Source organism: Corvus moneduloides, chromosome 13 (genome assembly GCF_009650955.1).
Source record: "Corvus moneduloides isolate bCorMon1 chromosome 13, bCorMon1.pri, whole genome shotgun sequence".
Taxonomy (NCBI): domain Eukaryota; kingdom Metazoa; phylum Chordata; class Aves; order Passeriformes; family Corvidae; genus Corvus; species Corvus moneduloides.
The window spans coordinates 10,407,153-10,426,777 of NC_045488.1; the positions used below are offsets into that span (position 1 = coordinate 10,407,153).

Sequence of the window (19,625 nt, forward strand, 5' to 3'; positions counted from 1 at the left end):
AACCATTCACTGCTGAGATTACACTTCCCATGATGCCCCGCATGGGGAGCGCGTTCACGAGGAACGCGGTGCGGCGCGATGCCAGCTGGGATTTGCAGTACCGTAGTGACGCGCGGTGCCGTCACGGGGGCGTTACCGGGGCGGGCGGGGCCGGACCGCCGCCAGCGAGGCCTTGTCGGCGGGGGGAGCCGGCCGGGCCCGCGGCCGCTGCACCATGTCCGCCTGCCACAGCTGCGCTGCCGCTGCCCGTCTCTTCGGCTCCACGCTGCCCTCCGCCCGCAGAGGTAACCGCGCTCGGGCCGCCGGCCTTCCTTCACCGGGCCCGGCGGGGTCAGGCCCTTCGGCCCGCGGCCCTGAGGGGGGCCCGGCCCCGCCGCTGCCCTTATCGCGCTGTGACAGCGGCGGGGCACCGCGGCCTTTGCCTCTTTTTTCCTGCCTTTAACCGTTTGCTGGGCTCACCCGCGCGGTGCGAGTGTCGGGGGTAAGGGCAGTGCTGCGTGGTGTGAAGTATCGGAGAATTTGCCCTCGCCATGGGGAAATGTAATGCGAGAATAGTTCATTTCAACAGGAGCGATGCTCAGCAGCTGTCGGCCAGGGTGTGTTACTCCGCAGTGCGAGTAAATGTGTTTAATTTGCTTTAAAATGGTTTAATTACCTTAACTGATTAAAAGCCTACCTTCGTTGTAGCTTAAACTTGGAATATTTCTTATAAAGATGGGCTTAGTTAGCAAAATTAATTTTTTCCGACTTGGTAGAAGGACGAGACTGTGCAAACCACTCACTGGAAGTTGAAGTGGTGGGAGGCTGTTACTTTTTTACTGTCTTTGTCCTTCTCACGGTGTTCTTGAGGGTACTGAGAGCAGACAAACCATGTGCTGCTTTGAGTGAAAGGTAGAGCACCCCCAAATTGTGCTGAAAATCCCTCTGTTGCCACAGTTGTGACAATATCTGCAATTACTGTACCCTCAGTAATAGCCCGATGAGTCAGAGATCATTTACTGCCTTTAAGAGGTGAGTTAACTCTTTGTAGGTGCCTTTGCATTTATATCTCAGATATCACCTGTGCTGAAAAGTTCAAACCTGTACTTTCAAGTCCAGCTTGTCTGGCTTTATGCAATCCCCTGAAACAATAAACTTTAAAGCAAGTATTATTTTGAATTTATTTCAGAATTATCTTTTTTTAAAATTTGTGTGGTTTTTGGTCAGAACTAAGATTCAAAAGGCTTATATAAAAGAGCACATGAGACTAAAATGCAGATAAAGTAATACAACTATTTATCCATCAGCCTTCAATGAAAGTTGTTTAAAAATAAATGTATCCTATTTTAGTGTATTTTTTCTGTTACATTATGTCTTCTGCCAGGTGCTTCCTTTGCTATGGCTGGGTGGTGCAAACTTGAGAGAGTTCTGAGTGCACAGATTAATGTAGTCAATCGAGTGTTATGTGGGACAGTTACAGTTTGTCACAGTCTCTCTGTCACTTTCCTGAGCAGTAGAGGCCTCCAAGATCCCCCAGGCTTGGCCCGGAAGTCACTATTTATTTCATCAAGTATCAATTAAAGGTTAATATGATGTTAAGGAGCTTCCCATTGTTTCTTAATGCACAAATCCAAACGTGCTGGATTGGTTCCATTGCTGCCAGCAGCGTTAGGAACACGTCCTTTGAATTTAGTGCTCCAAAAAAAAACTCCACCTGAGCCACCACTGCCAGGTGTGTGTGAACAAATCCTGCCAGCTGTTACATATTGGAACATTTATCAGTATCTGGATCGTTCAGTGGCAGCTGCCAGGCATTGGACTGAAATGTTGATTTCTCCTGAAAATCTCCCTCTGGGCTTATTGATGCAAGGAAGTAGCAGTGATAACTTTCTTACTGCTTCATTGTGTAATTATACAATGATGTTTTGTTAAAAAAACACCACTCAGACCTCACGATAAGCACATGAGGCTTTTTATGCTTAGCCACAAGCTGATGTAGCAGTAATACTTTTTTTTTCCGGTTTAGTTTTCACAGCTCAGTACCCAGTGCTGTGTAAGGTTTCACAGTTCATTCCATACAGTTCTCAGTGCATTTTCTGTCTCATAAGAGCAATCCGAATTAAAAGGAGGACTCTGAAATGTTTGAGCTTTTGTGTTAGTGCTTCAGCCTTTTTCCACAGGCCAAATCTCCTTGTCTTGAAAGGAAAGTCGTGTGACTTCAGGTTTTGTTCAAGGGAGGTGAGGTGATTATTTTATTTTAAGGGGTCTTCTAAACCAAAACTCAGTAAAGGAATCATATATGAGGAATGAGCCTCCAAGACTGCTCAGAACAGCTATTGCATTGTGAACACTCACCAAAGCTTGTTCTTTACTGACAAGTGCACTTGGCACACGGAGTCATCAGAGTTCTCTGCACATTCAAAGACACAACTGCTTCTGAGAGCCAGCCAGTGTTTTCAAGTTTTCTGTGATGTTTTCATAGCTTATCCTGTGTAATCTAGAATGTGTTGCAGTGGCACTCAACAGAGGAATTTAAAATGGGGAAGCTCATTGATTGTTCTTCCTCCCTCACGTTTACAGACAGAAGCAATGCTGTGAGAGATTTTTAAAAGATTAATTTTTAGTTATGTTAAAAATAGCTGCAAGTCATCTTCAGGTTCAGGAATTTTAAGCAGCATGTAAGTTAATAAACCAGCTTCAAATCTCATTTGACACTGTCATCTTCATTGTGACTTTGCAGAGGCCTGTAGGAGTTTTCCTGGTAAATTTAGATTCCTCTTCTTTATTTTTCTCCCTTCTTGTTATAGTAACAAGGAGAATTTTCTGAGTATCCTCTTTCAGCTAAGTTTCCAGCTCTTCGTTATTGTTATTTCCTCTTTCAGAGCAAATAAGCTGCACTCCTCTTGCCATTTCTACTTTTTCTTATTTTTTTAAGAGTTTTTGGATTTTCCACAGTATTCTCTCCTCCCCACAACAATACAACTGTGTACTACCAGCAAGTTTGTAATTGCTATTGTTGCTGTATAGCTCTGCTGTCAGTAAGGCACAGAGTCCTTATCAAAACCAGAGAGCAAGTGAGAAATTTGCCACTTTAAATGTGAGAGATGAGATATGGATTCCAGGCTGTTGTTGATGTTGAAATCACAAGCACAACATACGCTGGCTCACATCGTACCCAGCCATGAAATGCAATCCTGCCCATGTTGCAAGAGGAGGAAAAGGCTGTTTAGTTCCTCAATGAGGTTCTTTTTTCATGTTGGCAATAAGGTATTTCAGCAAAGTTAAGATTATGCTGAGTTTGCCTGTGCCGGCCTGGCAGTGAGTGCCAAATAGGACATGGCTTCTCAGTTCTTCTCAGCACGGATTTTGTTGCCAAGAGGTGCCGCAAATTCCTGGAAACTAATTTTTAGTGGAGTTCCCAAGTGAAAGCCAAATCCAGACGTGCAGTCATTGAGTCTGAAACACGTGATTTTTTTATAATAAAGAGAGTCTTCAGAGGTCTCTCTTATTTTGGGGGTTGAATGATTTCACAATAAGAGCTGTAAGTTGATTGTGTTTGTCATTCTGAGGATCAGTTTCATAACTGGGATGTTCCCTATTTCATGCCACAATGGAATTCTCAATTGTCTGGTATCAGAGGACCTGGAATTACTTTGGGGGTCGTTTTTGGAAAACCCAGGCAGCTTTTAATGAGATGAACATTAAGGTGGTGAAGATAATTTACTTTGATGACTGAAATGTGGATGTTCAAAGCTGAATTCTGTTGCCAAAACCTTTAAGGGCCACTTAAAGTAAATAACTTCTGAGATTTGGTGGCAATGGAATCAAAACGGGAGTATTTTTAATATTTACCTTTCTTTTTTTTCTTTTTTTTGGGTTGTTTTTTTTTTTAGGTATTACTTGTGGTCGTACACGCATCCCTGTTTTAGGAAAACTTGGGACTTTTGAAACTTGTTCCCTAAAACGAATTCCTCTTAGAAACTTTTCAGAAACACCAGCATATTTTGCTTCAAAGGATGGTGCAAGCAAGGATGGTTCTGGAGATGGAAGCAAGGTAATTTCCACACACTCAGGGTTTCAGTCGTTGATGTAAAATGTTCCTTAAATTTTTTATATTTTTTTAACTTAAAATTAGGTTGATCTTTAAATGTTGGCCAACTCTTGACATTTCTAACCCTTCAAATTGCTGCAGTGAAGAAAAAATAAACTGTATTGTGAATTTATTAGGAGGCAAACCTTATAAATGTCCCACAGTGCTTTTCCCAGTTTTATAAATTTTTTTGCTCAGTGTAAGAGGACACTTGAAAACTTTATTGGATGTCATAAATCAAGAATAGGTTTCAGGATCTCATGAAAAAGTAGTAATCAGAGCTATTCTCCTTCAAAAGCCTGCTGCTCCCAAGTAGGCTTTTTCAAACTAAGTACATTTTAAATGTCTCTGGGTTTAGAACTGATTTGTGGTAAGTAAGACAAGTCAGCGAGGACATGAGATCGATCACCTCTTGTTAGTCAGTTGTAGTCTATTTTTATCCTAGTCATTCTCTATAATTGTAGTTAATAAACAGCTTCTTCAGATAAATGATTACCTGAGAATAAAACTGCTCTTTAGTCAGCAAATAACATTTTGAGAGTTCACAGGCAATAACTTTGCCTTAGTATGGTGTGTTGTGAACCTGAGGAACTGTCCAGATGACACAGGTGTGTTCTGAAGGTGCAATTAAACTTTAAAAAACCCCCTAAAAATTTAATAGTGTTTTTTTTCTTGAGAAGGGTTGTGAGGAGAAATCAGTAGGCAAGAAAGGTTTAAAAAATGGGGAACTGCCTTTAAAAAGGGAAGAGAGATTTTTACTGTTTCCTAAAATATAATAACTTTTATTAATCCAAGTATGAAGGCATAGAAGAGATGCAAGTAAAAAATACAGTATTTCCAAGCACTTTGAGATGCTTCATCTAGAGTAGATTGCTACACCTGTCAAGGAAGTGAGAGGAGCTGTGGCTTCATAAACCCTTAGAATCCATGCAGTTGAGATAATAAAATACTCTTTAAATACCATTTGTTTTCTTGTCTGGCATTAAAACATTAAAATACACTATTAAAACATTCTTGACACAGCTTGTTACTGTTCTAATGCCAGTCAAGCAGCTCTAATTCAGGTATGGGATACCTCTTCCGTGGGCATCCAAAACTGGCAGACCTAGGAAGTGCAGATGTGTGTACACTTCCAAGTGTTTGTCACATTCTTCTAAGTTTTCAAGGCCTTTAAAAAATCCTGGCAACAGCTACTTTGTCATTCAGCTATTGCAAAATTCAAATTATTTGATTCCATGAGCACACTGCTAAATGCCTACTTTACCAGCTCCATTGTCTGGAAATCTCTTTCAGAAATCTGTTGGTGAGGGTGGAGGTAAAAAGTCAAGCTCTGGAAGCTCTGGGAAAGGAGGGAACCAACTGCGCTGCCCGAAGTGTGGGGACTTGTGCACACACGTGGAGACCTTTGTGTGTAAGTTTTCATTAAAACTTCCCTTTCTTTAATAGGCACAGAAGTGACTTTATCATTTAACATACTCCTGATAGGGAAGTTTTAGCCTACCTAATTATATGATGTCAGAAATTTTGTTATGCTTAGTTTGGCCTTGTTGGTGTAACCATTTATTGTCTCTGTGGGTATTGTCTCTGAGTAGTTCCCATGGTGTGTATGAATGTGGTAGTGGAATTCACATTGCATCTGTGAATATTTTAAAAATAATTAATTGTATATCATGCATTAAAAATAGCACTTTAACTACTGGTACTTCTATCTGTCTATTATATAAATATATGCTTAATTATATAGGTTTGTAATGTCTGTCCTTTCTTTCTTAAATAATAAAAGTTTAATCCTGCATTTACTGTAACCAAAGTGCTTATCCAGCAGAGGAATTAGTATCTGACAGATGGCTTACTAGAACAGTCTTCTATGGCAAAGTCAGAGCTACAATACATTCCAAACAGAAGGCTGGAAAGTCCAGCTAGAAAATCCAGAATGCCTGTTCTCCAGCAGCAATTGCTACTTTTTTTTTTTCTTTTTTTTTTTTTGGAAGTGTAATCTCAATTAAGGCCAGTTATCCTTTAGGTTCTATCTGACCTGAAGACATTTCATACCTCATTTCAGCACTAATGAGACTAGCTTAGAAAACAGTTGTCAGAAAGCAAATACCCATTGTTGGTGGAGCTTAAGGAGGAAGTATCAAGTCATGATCAGACTTGTGCACTAAGAGGCTTAAGACAAGGTCAGCAGTTGTTAATATCACAGCTGGCAAAAATAATGAGTGGATGTGCTGTTATTTGCTGCTACTCATATAAAATAGGATTTTAAATGATCAAGTGTTATGAATTACAAGACAGTTCTATAATAATAACAATATATTTCTTTATGTTAGATAAAAGGATCAGTCCTCAGTTACTTTTTTCCCCCTAGAAATAAGGTTGTTTTTCTGGTTTGTTTGAAACTATAGGCAACAAGGTATTCTGCAAAACCTGGCACTAGTTTCTGGAACTAGAAATATGATCCTGTCTGGTGTTCAGTGTGGTCTCTCCCTGGACTAGGCATGGTTGGAAACAGTGGAAGGATTTTTAAGTTTATTTACCTTCTTATGATTCACGAGTAGGCAGAGATGTTTTTGAAACTCTCACTTCACTGGTGTTTGCCTTGGTACTGCAGTTTGTGCTTTTATCTGGAAATACCATTCAAGCATTGTCCCAGAATGATCCCTGAAAGCAGAGATGTGATTTAGTGTTTTGTCAGTGTTGCTGGGAACACTTAAACATGCTTGGAAACTTCCTTGGGAACAGGATTTATTCATGCCAACACTATGGGAGAACATATCTTGATACATGCAATCTAAAATTCACAAGTAGTGAATCCACTTGAGTTGAGCGTGAGAATTAACACAGGTTCTGTAAACAGCTTGGGACTGGAAACCCACATTTTTCCGAAGCTCCTGTGGGTTCTGGCGAAGTTTCCTCTGGACCTGTGTTATTCTGGTTTAGTCTGTAAATTTGAGCACACTGCTTCCCAACCACACTGTATAAAGCAGCTGGAAAACAGAAGTTCTAATTATCTTAAAGATTATTTGAAAAAAGAAAACAAAAACTAAGGAAAAGAAATCTGTCCCATTCTGCTCAAAATGAATGGGTTGCAAGTTGTATTAAGCCTATTGTAAGTTGATTTTTTTGGATAAGCCTTTGTTGTTGCTTAGTCAGGAAAAATGATAAATTTGCACAGTTCTGGTTTGAATTGCCAACCTGCAGAGCCTTAAATAAATAACTAAAACCAAAGGAAAACATGCAATTAGTATTTGTTTCAGTTTAAATATTAGGTTTTCAGTCATTTTGAGAGAAGTAGGGAAACACAATACTGAATAAAAGCCACATTCATTAGAAAATTAATTGCCATTGAGTGATAGTGTGACTGGCTGGTTTTCCAGTGGAGTTTGTTTTTGATGGAGCTTCACTCTGTGTCTGCAAATCTTGCAGAAAGATTTGCTTGGCAGTGGTTTTCCAGTAATTAACAATGAAGGGAAAGCATGAGGCAAACAAAAAGTCATTTTGCTTTGACCTCCTTTCTCAGCAGTTCCTGTATTGTTTTGGGTTGTGAAAGTCTGTAAGGAGAGTTTGTGATCAGTGGAATAAGACTTGATCCTCAGATGTGGAGTGAAATCCAACAGCTGTAAAGCTGATTGACGTAAGAAGCCTTATCTGGTTGCTCCTTTTACTGTCTCCACCTGATGTCATTGGGTTACTCCATCCTCCAGAGCAAGACTTCCCTGCTACTGTACATACTTGGAAGTTTCCTTGCTTTCTTTTTCCTGGTTTGGTTGGGAGGTTTTTTTTTTTGCCTTAAAGCAGTTTGATAGTAGCCCATTATCTCAACCCTACAAGTCTTTTGAAGTTTAATCCTCTGGTTGTTTTTGTTTCCTGTATGTTTTGTAAAAAACCTGGCATTTCTTTTTGGCGAGGTCAACTCACACAGACTTTAGAAATCCCTTTGCTAATGCAGCCTCTGTGGCAATGTTGTATGATTAAAAACAACACTTGACTTACATTTTGGCGCACTGTAAATATTTGCAGACATCTTAATGACAGGGGGGTAATTTGACATGGGTGTTCTTTGCTGTGCTTTTATGTGTTTGCTAAAAGAACATATGAAAACATGCCAGTATTTAGGATTAGCAAAGTTGCCTGCAACTCAATAGTGTACTCATTTTTTTTTAGTGATGTTTTAAAAATGCCGTATAGTACTCTTAAAACCCATTCCTTATTTTCTGGGGGTTTTTAATCATTCATGTGGATCTATAAAGGGAACAACCATTCTCATGGCTCTTCTATCCTAAATAAGTGTTGTATAAGGAAGGAGAACAGCCTCGTGGCACTGTAGTCATCACGGATATCAGAGGTGTTTTGAGTGAGCCCTGGGAGAAAGGCTGGGTTGTTTTTTTCCCTGACAATATTGTTGCTAAATAATAGTTACGTAACAGGAATGGGTTCGTGCAAGTGGATCTCCATCACATTCCCATCAGGCAGATAACAGTAATTTGGAAGGTTGCTAGGAGAGTTTTCAGGCTGTTGCACAAAATTTCTTTCAAGTAAAGTTAATAAAGCTGTGTTGGTCACAGTATTAGTTGCTATATTCTTAAAGTGATCTGTTGGTCTTGCTTATCCAGGTATAAAGTGGGATTAATGGTAAGAAAAACCCCACCCACTCCTCGTTTGCTGATGCCAGTCTTATGGGAGACAACAAGTTATAAATAAGCAGCTTGTTTATTGCTAGAGGGTGTTGTTACAGTCAGATCGTGCTGCAGTGTTCAAGCCATTTTCTAAAAACTTTTTATGATTTCAGAAATTCTGATATTGGAGTTTTTCATGGGGTTGTTTTTCTACATTTACTTTACTTTTAATTAAATACGTTTACTAGTATATTTCCTTTAAATCTATCCTATTGCTTGTGATTTGCATTTAATAGCATAGTAGTATGGCTAGAAAGGATCTATTCTGAATTACTTTTATTATTCTTCTCGACTGTCTGTTTTTATTATTTCAAGTTTGCTTTGCCGAAGGAAAAGCAATGAAGGTTCTCATTTTCAGGCTTATGAAACCAACCTTTGCAGATTTCTTGAGACATAGTTCACAAGGCCAGCGGTAGGAGGGTTTAGCTTTTGGTATTTGAAAGAAATTTGTTCTAGTCTTAACAGTAAAATAAACAAGCAGAAGATCTTGCAAAACATCAAAGTCCTCATGATCTGTTGCATACCACAGCTGCCTCTTGTTGGGATGAGCCCTTTGGGTGACCCCACTGTGCTTGGTGTCCTGGGCTTAGGTGACTCGGGCCTGATCCACAGTGTTCCAAAGCCAGTGGGATGCAGAGAGCAGGAGCTGCCAGAGCCCTCCTGTAATGCTGTCTTTGATGTTCTAGATTGCTTCCCTGCACTTAAACTGTTAGTTTGAGTTAGGAGCATTTCCTGCATAGCTAAAACCTTCATTAATTTTGTCTCTCTCAGAAGTGCAGAGTTTCCTCTCCTAAGTGTGGCGCTACTGGATAAGTATCAAAAAGTTTTGTATTTAATCCATTGTCTGGTTGCTGCCCAGAATTATATTTCTTTGGGGCAAATTGTGTTCCCTCTGTGTTAAATTTCATAGGCCAATAATTGCTTTTAAATGTTCTAAGGTAAGTGAGGGAGAAGTGTTGTGTAAACACAGAGTGGTTGTGCTGTCTTACAGTGCTTGTTCTGTGTGATAAACTCGGGCAGAAGCAATTCCTCTTACTGTTTTGTTTGACTTTTTCCGCAGCTTCCACCCGTTTTGTGAAGTGTGAAAAGTGTCACCACTTCTTTGTTGTCCTGTCAGAGGCAGACACAAAAAAGAGCATCATTAAAGAGCCTGAGTCAGCAGCAGAAGCTGTGAAATTGGCATTCCAGCAGAAGCCACCACCTCCACCGAAAAAGGTATGTTTTTAATTCCACCCAGTGTCCCCTTGTGTTGCAGCATGGTGAAATGCTTCCCTTAATCTGCATCAGGTGTGTAATGGGCTCCTGGGACAGAGCAACAAACAATAAAGATGATTAGCTCAAGATTAAACTTTGTGAGCTTTGTGACCCAGCAGAGCACTGATAAATGGAGCAAGTAGATCCAATAAAGGTATTTGAGCTTGTTTTCCTCTGTCTTTGTCTTGTGACTTCATTTTCTCCTTTGACCTTGAGGCTGACCTCATCCCTCACCAACCATATTATCTATTCTTTCTCACTATGGCCTTGCATTCTGTATCCTTATTTTAGCAGCTTCTTTCTGTAGCTGCAGGGCCTTTTATTTGCTGTGGTTTTGGGTGAGAGCTGTAGCTGATTAACTTGTGGCCATGATCCTTCTGAAGTCATTTGGTTTCCTTGTAGAGAATAGTGAGGAAGCCTTTTATGTTTCTCAGTTCCTGGTGGACTGTAATGATTTCTGAACCTGCACGTGGCTCTGATAGGCCTCTTTTAAGAAATTAAGTGTTCTTAAAATTTCTGTTCCTCTTAAAAATTTGGATGAAAAGGGCAACTGGTTTATGTATTAGTGGGGCAGAACTGACAGGCACAATATGAGTGTGTGAGCACTGTGTTTTTAAAGTAAATTTATCAAAAGGAATATGTTTTGTATTTTAGATGTTGGTTTCTGTTTCTCAGGTCTGTAACTATTTAGACCAAAGTCCGTCTTTGGCACAATATACTATTTTTGCTTTTCTGCTGCAAGGTGCTTTAGAAGTGTTACTAAAATTAAGCTATTTTTCAGATTTACAACTACCTCGACAAATACGTTGTTGGTCAGTGTTTTGCCAAGAAGGTGCTTTCAGTTGCTGTGTATAATCATTACAAGAGAATCTACAATAATATCCCGTCTAACCTGAGACAGCAAGCAGAAGTTGAGAAACAGACTTCTTTAACACCAAGAGGTTTGTATGATATTTGGTATTTTTCTGGTCAAATAAATCACCATTTCAGGGCCCTAACTTAAGAAATCCAAGGAAAGTTTTACCCTGACACTAGATGTTCTATAACTGAAATGATGTAAAAGAATTTCTACTAAATATAACTTTCATTGTGAACTTCTGTGATTTATTTAAATGGCAATCAGAAGGTTTATGGTGCTTACCATATGTTTAGCCTTTTTTACTGATACATATTATGGGGTATTCTCCTTTAACTTTCTAAAGTGAGCCTCCTAAATTTTTCTTTCTAATCTCATTTACTGCTTAACAGTAAATCTGCTGCTTAATCTGCAAGCAACAATGCAGATCAGGAAGGTGATATTTTGCATAGGTAAATTGATGAGTACTTAGACTTCTAACTTCCCTTGCTTCTGCTGGCAGCATCTGCTGGTCACCACAGTATTGTTCCATATCTAGCAGGTGTAGATGGAGTTACTCTTGGCAGTACTTTTGCTGCTGAGCAAGTGTGTAGCTATGTTGATCTAATTTATTTTTAGAAGCAGGATTAAGTTACCATCTCTGACTCAAAAGCGTACCTTGGGTGGGTTTTTTTTAAGGTGTTTTGTTCTGTCTTGCAGAAGTTACCATGTTAAGCAAACAGAAATCTTCTTTGCTTTTTGAATTTTAAGTCTTTTAACTGAGGAGGGAACATTAGTAGCACTGTTCTGGTAATGGTAAGAGAGCAGTTGTGTACCTGGCACTAGGAAGTTCTGACCCTCCCCAGGGAGATAACATGGTCCATACCCAGAGAGACTGACAGTGAAGGTTTACATATTTCAGAGTTCTGTCCTATAACAAAGTCTTACATTGTAACACTCAGGGAGAGTTTAAGAAAGCCTTTCCAAACCAAATTTGTTATTGTACTTTTTTCCTTCTATAATTGGTTCTAAAGTGAAAATCTAATCAGAGGTAATAGATTGTTAATGTTTTAAGAAGTAGAAAGCTTGCTGGCGTTTTAAAATCATGCAGGTTGGGTTTTGGGTTAATTTTGACAGTAATAAAAAATAGCTCTGGTGGGGATTTCTTGTTAGAAATACATTCATAGACAGCAATAAGGTGTATTCAGAAGAGGGCAAGAGGTGGAGAATCTATAAGCTTTTATAAACTTACATTTTTATTACTGTTTTCATCCTCTCTCTTAGAATTAGAAATCAGAAGACGGGAGGATGAGTACAGATTTACAAGTAAGTGAACCCTCTCCTCATGTCCTCCTCTGCAATACCTACTCTTATGATATGCAGAACAGTCTTTAGTGACTGCTTGTTTGAAATGCTGGGTGAAGTCCAGTTCTTGTACTTTTTCATCATGATAATCAACAGCTTGGGTTTATTTCTTCTCATATGTGAAAAAATATATGAGAAATTACAGTTAAAATGAGTACATTTGTAAGGACTGAAAATTTCTCTTGCTTTTAATGCAGAGGAATGTTTTTAGGTAATCCACTGTGCCTTTGGAAATTCTTTTCCTATATGCCTGTGCAAAAGCATGGTTGGAACTCCCGTATGTGTAATAATTGTGCTGTATTTCTGTTGCAGTCCTCTCTGTAAGCTTCTGTACAGGTAGAATTCTAGATTTGCAAAAGAACCAAGCTGTTATTGTGTGTTTAAGGTAATGACAGACCTTGTTGGTACTCAAACAGTACTGTTATTGTTCTCTTCAGAACTCCTGCAGATTGCTGGAATCAGTCCACATGGTAATGCTTTGGGAGCATCGATGCAGCAACAAATGAACCAGCAGATACCTCAGGAGAAACGGGGAGGAGAAGTACTAGATTCACCTAATGATGACATTAAACTTGAAAAAAGTAATATTTTGCTGCTTGGACCAACTGGATCAGGTATACAGCTGCATGTTTTTATAGGCATCCTATTTTTCCATGGAATTTGTTGTTAATTAGTGATTTCTCTCTTCTGTGATTATTCAGCTTGGTTTATAAAAAACCTAAATGTGAGTTTCAAACTTGGATTTCAGTGCTTTCGTGACATGTTAACATGCTGAGCTAGTGACCTTAAAAAGGAGCAAGCTGTAGTTGTGTGGTTTTCTTTTTTTTCTATTTTTAATGCCTGTATTTACTGACTGAATAAAAGATGCCACTTTGACTAAGCTGAAATAAAAGGCATTTATAGTTTCTCTGCTTAGGTGGCAAGCTGAGATGCTGCAGTTAAGACAGTGCTGTTTCACCTCTGGGACAGATTAGTTGCAGGGAGTTGGAAAGAGAGATTATTTTGTATGTTCATAAGACTTGGGAATGTTTGTGCTGAAGTGATGGCATTTTGCAGACTTTTTGGGAGAACATTCACTAAACAATATTTTAATTCTGTTTCTTCCCAACTTCAAAGCAGGAGCAATTGGACTTTGCACTGCACCCTGAGTGTCTGCAAAGGACTACTGATTTATTTAATCTTTAAACTCTGCAAGTACATGTATTATGGTTTTTATATTGTGTGATATTTTATTTGTGATACTGTATGCATTTCAAGCTGCCTTAAATGTGTATTATTAAACTAAAACCAGAAATACAGCCTGCCAATGTAAAAACCACTGCTTATGAAAGCTATCTCCTTTGTAAAATGTTCCTATATTAAGATGCTGGCATGATTCAGAATGTCTAATAAGAGTAACAATGATCCTGTGGTAAATCCTAGAATGGTTTGGGTTGGAGGGTACCTTAAAGCTCCCCTCATTCCACCCCTGCCATGGGCAGGGATACCTTCCCCTCTCCCAGGTTGCTCCAAGTCCTGACCAACCTGGCCGTGAACACTTCCAGGAATGGGGCAGCCACAGCTTCTCTGGGCAGCCTGTGCCAGGGCCTCCCCCACCTTCACAGGAAGGGATTTCTTCCCGATATCTCATCTAAACCCGCCTTCTTTCAATTTTAAGCCATTCCCCTTTGTCCTGTTACTATACATCCTTGTTAAAAGTCCCCGTCCAAATACTTGGATTTGTGTGCTCGAAGAGAAACGTGTGGCAGTTCTAACATGCAGCTTTTGCTTTATCAGGTAAAACCTTGCTGGCTCAAACTCTGGCGAAATGCCTTGATGTACCTTTTGCTATCTGCGATTGTACCACCTTGACTCAAGCTGGCTATGTTGGGGAAGACATCGAATCTGTCATCGCAAAACTCCTGCAAGATGCCAACTACAATGTAGAAAAAGCTCAGCAAGGTAAACTTCTAATGTGTGTTTCAGAGACTGTGTTAATTTTGCCTAACTGCTCTGAGCTTTTGAGACCACTAATATTCCTGAAATTGGTGTTCCTGCTGGATGTACTCAAAGTTTAAATCAGACAGAATAAACCTGAAAAGAGCTCAAAGTGTAGTGTAGAGCTCTTCTAGTTTTGTTTTTGTCCATAATTGGACAAAATTGCATATTTTTGCAATCCGGAAGTAGAACAGACTGCTGCTCTCTCAAATGTTATTATTTCCTGTAAATTCTTGCTTCTCTTTAAAAGTAGGGTCGTCTTTAAACCCATTTTCTGTAACTGCAGGAATCGTTTTTCTGGATGAGGTAGATAAGATTGGCAGTGTTCCTGGTATTCATCAGTTACGGGACGTTGGGGGAGAAGGTGTTCAACAGGTAAATACTTCCATGGAGTGATTTTACTTCCTAAGTAAACAGGATGTATGATCCTGTCATGTCAAACAGCATGGGAATTTATGGAGTCATAGTTCTTCAGTTTCTTAATTGTTCACCTTCAAAAGACACATCTTTCCTCTTGAATTTCTTAATTTTAAAAACATCATCTCAAAAGCAAATTGAGACTTCCTCGTGGAAATGTTTTAATTGAAAAATGTCTTCTCAGCATTCAGACAGCCAGTTCATAATGCAGGCAAGAACAGATAACATTTCCCACTTAAACAAAACTGTTAAAAGCAGCTAATCATTACATGCATAATGTGCATGGGAGCCACATTAAAGGAACATTTTTGTCCTTAGGGGGATTGTCTCATAGGGAAAACTGACTTTTCTGGACACTTACTATAAAGGCATAAGGGAGCAAAAAATGCATCTGTGAAAATGACCGTAGCATGGTGTGCCCTCTTATATGATGCTACACAGTGTTAATTTTTTATTGCTTATTTCTTCTTTCCTTCTTAGGGCTTGTTAAAATTACTTGAAGGCACAATAGTAAACGTTCCAGAAAAGAATTCTCGGAAACTACGTGGAGAAACGGTGCAGGTTGACACAACAAACATCCTGTTTGTAGCTTCTGGTGCTTTTAATGGTCTTGACAGAATTATCAGCAGGAGAAAAAATGAAAAAGTGAGTGCATCAGGCTGTATCTGAGCTGGAAAAATCATCATCTTAATTACTGTTTGCAATACTGAATTTGACATACTTGTCTTGACATATTTGTAAACACACTAAATTTCTTTATTTCAGCAAGTGGTGCTAAAGGCCATCTTCATCTTGAAATACCTGGTCATGCAGTTCACTGTTTTGTAGATTAATGTCTGGGACAGGGTTCTTGCTGCAGCGTTCTGACAGAATGTGCTCCCTGTTTCTACACTAAAGGAGTGACTGAAATTCAAGTTACTGTTCATGTTAATTTGTGTAGCTTCCCATGTAAGCAAACTTGCCTGCATTTGCTTCTTATGAAGTGTCACTGGTACTTGTAAACCGGCCAGAATATGTTGATAACCTTCTTTATTTTAAGAAAAAATTGCTCTTGTACTGATGTATTAATCCTTCACTGAGGGAATTCAATTTTATAAGAAACTGATTGTGTGCTAGAGGTCTAATTTTACGCTAAGTAGTTTCTTGAGCTTGAATTAGTATGTAATGACGTAGCAGTCACTGCAGATTATTTAATACTCGTGGAAACTGATTTATTTACATAAAGAAAGCTCAGTTATTGCAGTTCTGTAAGCAGAACATGTTTATCTTCCAGTACCTAGGATTTGGGACACCATCTAACATGGGGAAAGGCAGAAGGGCTGCAGCAGCAGCTGATCTTGCCAATATAAGTGGAGAGTCTGACCCACAGGAAGATATTGAGGAGAAGGATCGCTTGTTGCGCCACGTGGAAGCCAGGGATCTCATAGAGTTTGGCATGATTCCCGAATTTGTGGGACGTTTGCCTGTTGTGGTTCCTCTGCACAGCCTGGATGAGAAAACCCTTGTACGGATTCTTACAGAGCCACGGAATGCGGTGGTTCCTCAGTACCAGGCACTATTCAGCATGGATAAGGTTTGACTTTTTATTTGATGACTCTCTGGTATTCTTGTTTATAAATACATGTTGTTTTCAGTAATGCTTGTACTCAACACAGTCATAAATGAAATAATTAACTGAACTTCCCATTTTTCTCTGTGTAGTGTGAATTAAATGTAACTGAAGATGCATTGAAGGCTATAGCCAGACTGGCCCTGGACAGAAAAACTGGTGCCAGAGGTCTTCGATCTATAATGGTGAGTAAATTAAGTCTTATAAACAGTAAATGAACCTTCCTGGATGTGTGTATGGACCTAATCATGACCATTTCCTGTCAAAACCACACTTAGTTCTGGTACTTACATGGATACAGTAAGTCTTTCTAAAGCTGTGAGTATTCAAGAGTTCTTTCAAGAAGACTCTCTAGCTCTGAAAATTACTTGCCCTCTTGTAGAAGAGGGCATACAGAAATATTTTCCCATCTATTTTCTTGTAGGAAAAGCTGCTGTTGGAGCCCATGTTTGAAGTACCCAATTCTGACATCGTATGTGTGGAAGTTGACAAAGATGTTGTAGAAGGCAAAAAAGAGCCAGGATACATTAGGTAAAACCGTAACAGAAGTAGCAGAACAGACCAGTAATACAACTAGACAGGTATTCTGATGGAATAAACACAAATCCATGCACACAACCTAAAAAAGATTCAATGCTTTGTATATTGTACACAGCTGAATTAGTGCCTGTTCTGTCCTAGAGACTTTGGAATTGTATTACTTCAGTTTTTAAATAGAAATTTAAAAATAAACATATGTGAAGTTACTTTTATGTATGTATACCCGTAGAAAGAGAAGTAAATTTTAAGTTAACAGGAAAACTTTGAAATTCAGTTGTGACTGTACTGAAATTTCTGAAATGAAACTGTTTCTTTCCTCCTACTTTTTACCTCTGATGTGGGGTTTTTGATACAAGCTCTGGGCTGCTAGGGTTTTCTGCATTACCCTTGAAGCAGTGGAGAGACAGAAAGGCACATCTATTGATTTGCTGAACTCTAGTTAAAACAATCATTTTGATGTTGTAAAGATTATGGTAACGATGTGGAATGTTGAAAGCACTGCACAAATCTGGATAAAAAAAAAAAAACCAAGGATTTTAGTGAATGAAGGATGGAGATGAGAGGGAATGGGTCAGGTGAAAACTGGTTAAAAAAGTTCAGGTCTGAAATTTACTAACTGTGTCTTGGTTTCTACCACTGACAATGTTGTTTGAGTGGCTTTCTCCACTAAGGTACATTTACAGCACTTTGTCTGTCCTGAAGCTTGGCTCAGCCTGGTATGGGTGGAGGGAATGGAAAGTACTACACTGATGGTTGCTTTAAGTGATTTTGTATAGCACCAGAACTACCAAATTTATTGATTAAAATCAAACAACTTACTGAAAATCAGAAGGTTAATTGAATTCAATTAATGAGACTGTGTGCTGGTGGCACTGCAAATGTGCACAGCAGCATTTCCAGATCAGAAAGTCAGAACTTTTGCCATGGGGCACTGTGCAAGTGACATGTTTGTCAGAAGCTATGGAAAGTGTCTCTTGTTTTTTTTTTTTTCCCCAATTTCCAAGGTATCTGATCATTCCTTTCAATCCTAGGGCTCCCACTAAGGATTCGTCAGAAGAGGAGTATGACTCTGGAGTGGAGGAGGAAGGCTGGCCTCGACAGGCAGATGCTGCAAACCATTAAACGCTGTCAGAACTTCCACCCGCAAAAAGCTCACTCGGTTCTTTCCTTACGATTGCCTCTGGCTTCAGCCTGATCCTAAAGGCACCGGATCTGTCTCGGATACGATTCGTGATGAGGAACTTCATTAGCTAAATCAGACTGCGTATTTTATTGCAGCATCACATTGATTTGATGGACAGAGTGTGGACTGGGATGGCATAATGTTCAAATATGAATTGTATATTACACTTGTTCAATTAAAATGTATAGCAAATGCAGCAGCACCCGCACTGCCCTTGCCAGAAACTAAACCAGCAGTGCGGGTGCTGCCAATAGTTAGATTTAATAATAATGTTACTCTACAAATGGGAAATCAAAATTAATATTTAGTAGAGGGTGAGTAAACTATCTTAGCTCCTGGTACGGCTCACAGGGGGTTTTATGTTCAGGTCAGTGTTAGAGTCCTGCTGGTGTGTGAAACCCAGCGGGTGCTGGAGTGACTTGTTACATTGGTGGGGGAGGAAGCCCTTTTGGAAAAACTGGGACACACTTTATGATACTGCTGGGAGATTCTGCTAAAATGTGACACTGGTTTGTTACAGTAATTTGAATATTGAATAATACCCTTCACATCTCCATTGGGAGCAGTAGTCACCTTCGATACTGTGAAAGAAGGTGAAATCAGTTATTTGCTAGTTTTCCAGAGGGGTAAACAAGATTCCTAGGAAGAGGTAAAACCATTTGAATTTCGATGAGAAGTCACCATAAATTTTTAAATATTAATGTTCTAATATAGTACATTTTGTTTAACATATTGGAACTATCATGCATCAATTTTTTGGTGCCAGGTATTTGCCCAACCTATCTTAAAATGTTAAGAGATGAAATAAGTAAATGTATAATATTTTTGCTGTAATCAGTAGTGATTGTTCACATGACAGTGCTTTTTAAGTTATATTCTCAAATGCTAGTATTGCATCTTGTGGGTTTGTCTTTGATTTTTAGTCTCACAGCAAGCAATCCTCCCTCTTCTGCTCTCCACCAAATTAATTCAATCCTTTACAAAAGTCTTTGTAAAAACACTAAAGGACCTGTATGGTTTTGATTTGTTTCAGGAATTAAAATTGTCACTTACAACTTTGTTTTGTCCTTCAGTGAAAATGTGGACTTGAGTTTCCCTAAAACTTTAATTCACACAATTTAAATAAAACTTTCATCCTTCTTTTCAGTCTATTGGATGTTTTAGGACAGGAAAGCATACTGAAAATCTATTGACCCTATTTTTGTCATTAATTTTTGTCATGTAAATTTTATGTAATACTTGTGTTCTTCCCTAGCAGCAGTGTGACATGCAGTTGTAGCCAGGTGCAACAGATACTTCCCGTGAGATTTCAGATTTTTTCAGGTTAAATGACCCACTAATGATTCAGAGAAAGCTGCGTTTGGTGTTGAGGATGTTTCTAGAAGCTTGGTCCCCTTGAACTGGGAATCTGTGGTGGACTATCTGTAACTGCATCCTCACTTTCCTTTTTGTAGAGTGAAAAAATATAACAGCTTTTAATTCTGAATCCTTTAATTCAAATCCTTTTTTAAACAGATAGAAAAAACCACGACATTTTACGTGAAACTGTTCAACAACTTAGTTTTGAAAGTTGTTTGGAATTCTGTAACCAAGAACTGTTTTTAAGGAAACAAAAATGCCGTGTAACTACAGTTTGTACTTCACCTCTGGCGTTTGAATAAAAGCGAATATTCAAGCAGCGGAGAGTTGTCATCCCTGAC

General features: G+C 39.1%; 1 protein-coding gene across 3 annotated transcripts; it reads left to right on the forward strand.

Annotated features, from left to right (window-relative positions):
* The first annotated feature begins 131 nt into the window (after nt 1-131).
* On the forward strand, nt 132-19,604 carry CLPX (caseinolytic mitochondrial matrix peptidase chaperone subunit X). Of its 3 annotated transcripts, none has more exons than XM_032122311.1 (14): nt 132-284; nt 3,873-4,033; nt 5,363-5,480; nt 9,806-9,960; nt 10,781-10,940; nt 12,119-12,160; nt 12,637-12,813; nt 13,976-14,140; nt 14,463-14,551; nt 15,074-15,238; nt 15,867-16,166; nt 16,295-16,387; nt 16,627-16,733; nt 17,774-19,604. In XM_032122311.1, exons 1-14 carry the CDS (start codon nt 215-217, stop codon nt 17,862-17,864), a joined length of 1,893 nt encoding a protein of 630 aa, XP_031978202.1. In that variant the 5' UTR covers nt 132-214; the 3' UTR covers nt 17,865-19,604. The 3 variants fall into 3 exon arrangements, with proteins under 3 accessions (XP_031978202.1, XP_031978204.1, XP_031978203.1); XM_032122313.1 differs by having other exon boundaries at nt 16,627-16,783; nt 17,774-17,860; XM_032122312.1 differs by lacking the exon at nt 12,119-12,160.
* The last annotated feature ends 21 nt before the right edge of the window (nt 19,605-19,625 follow it).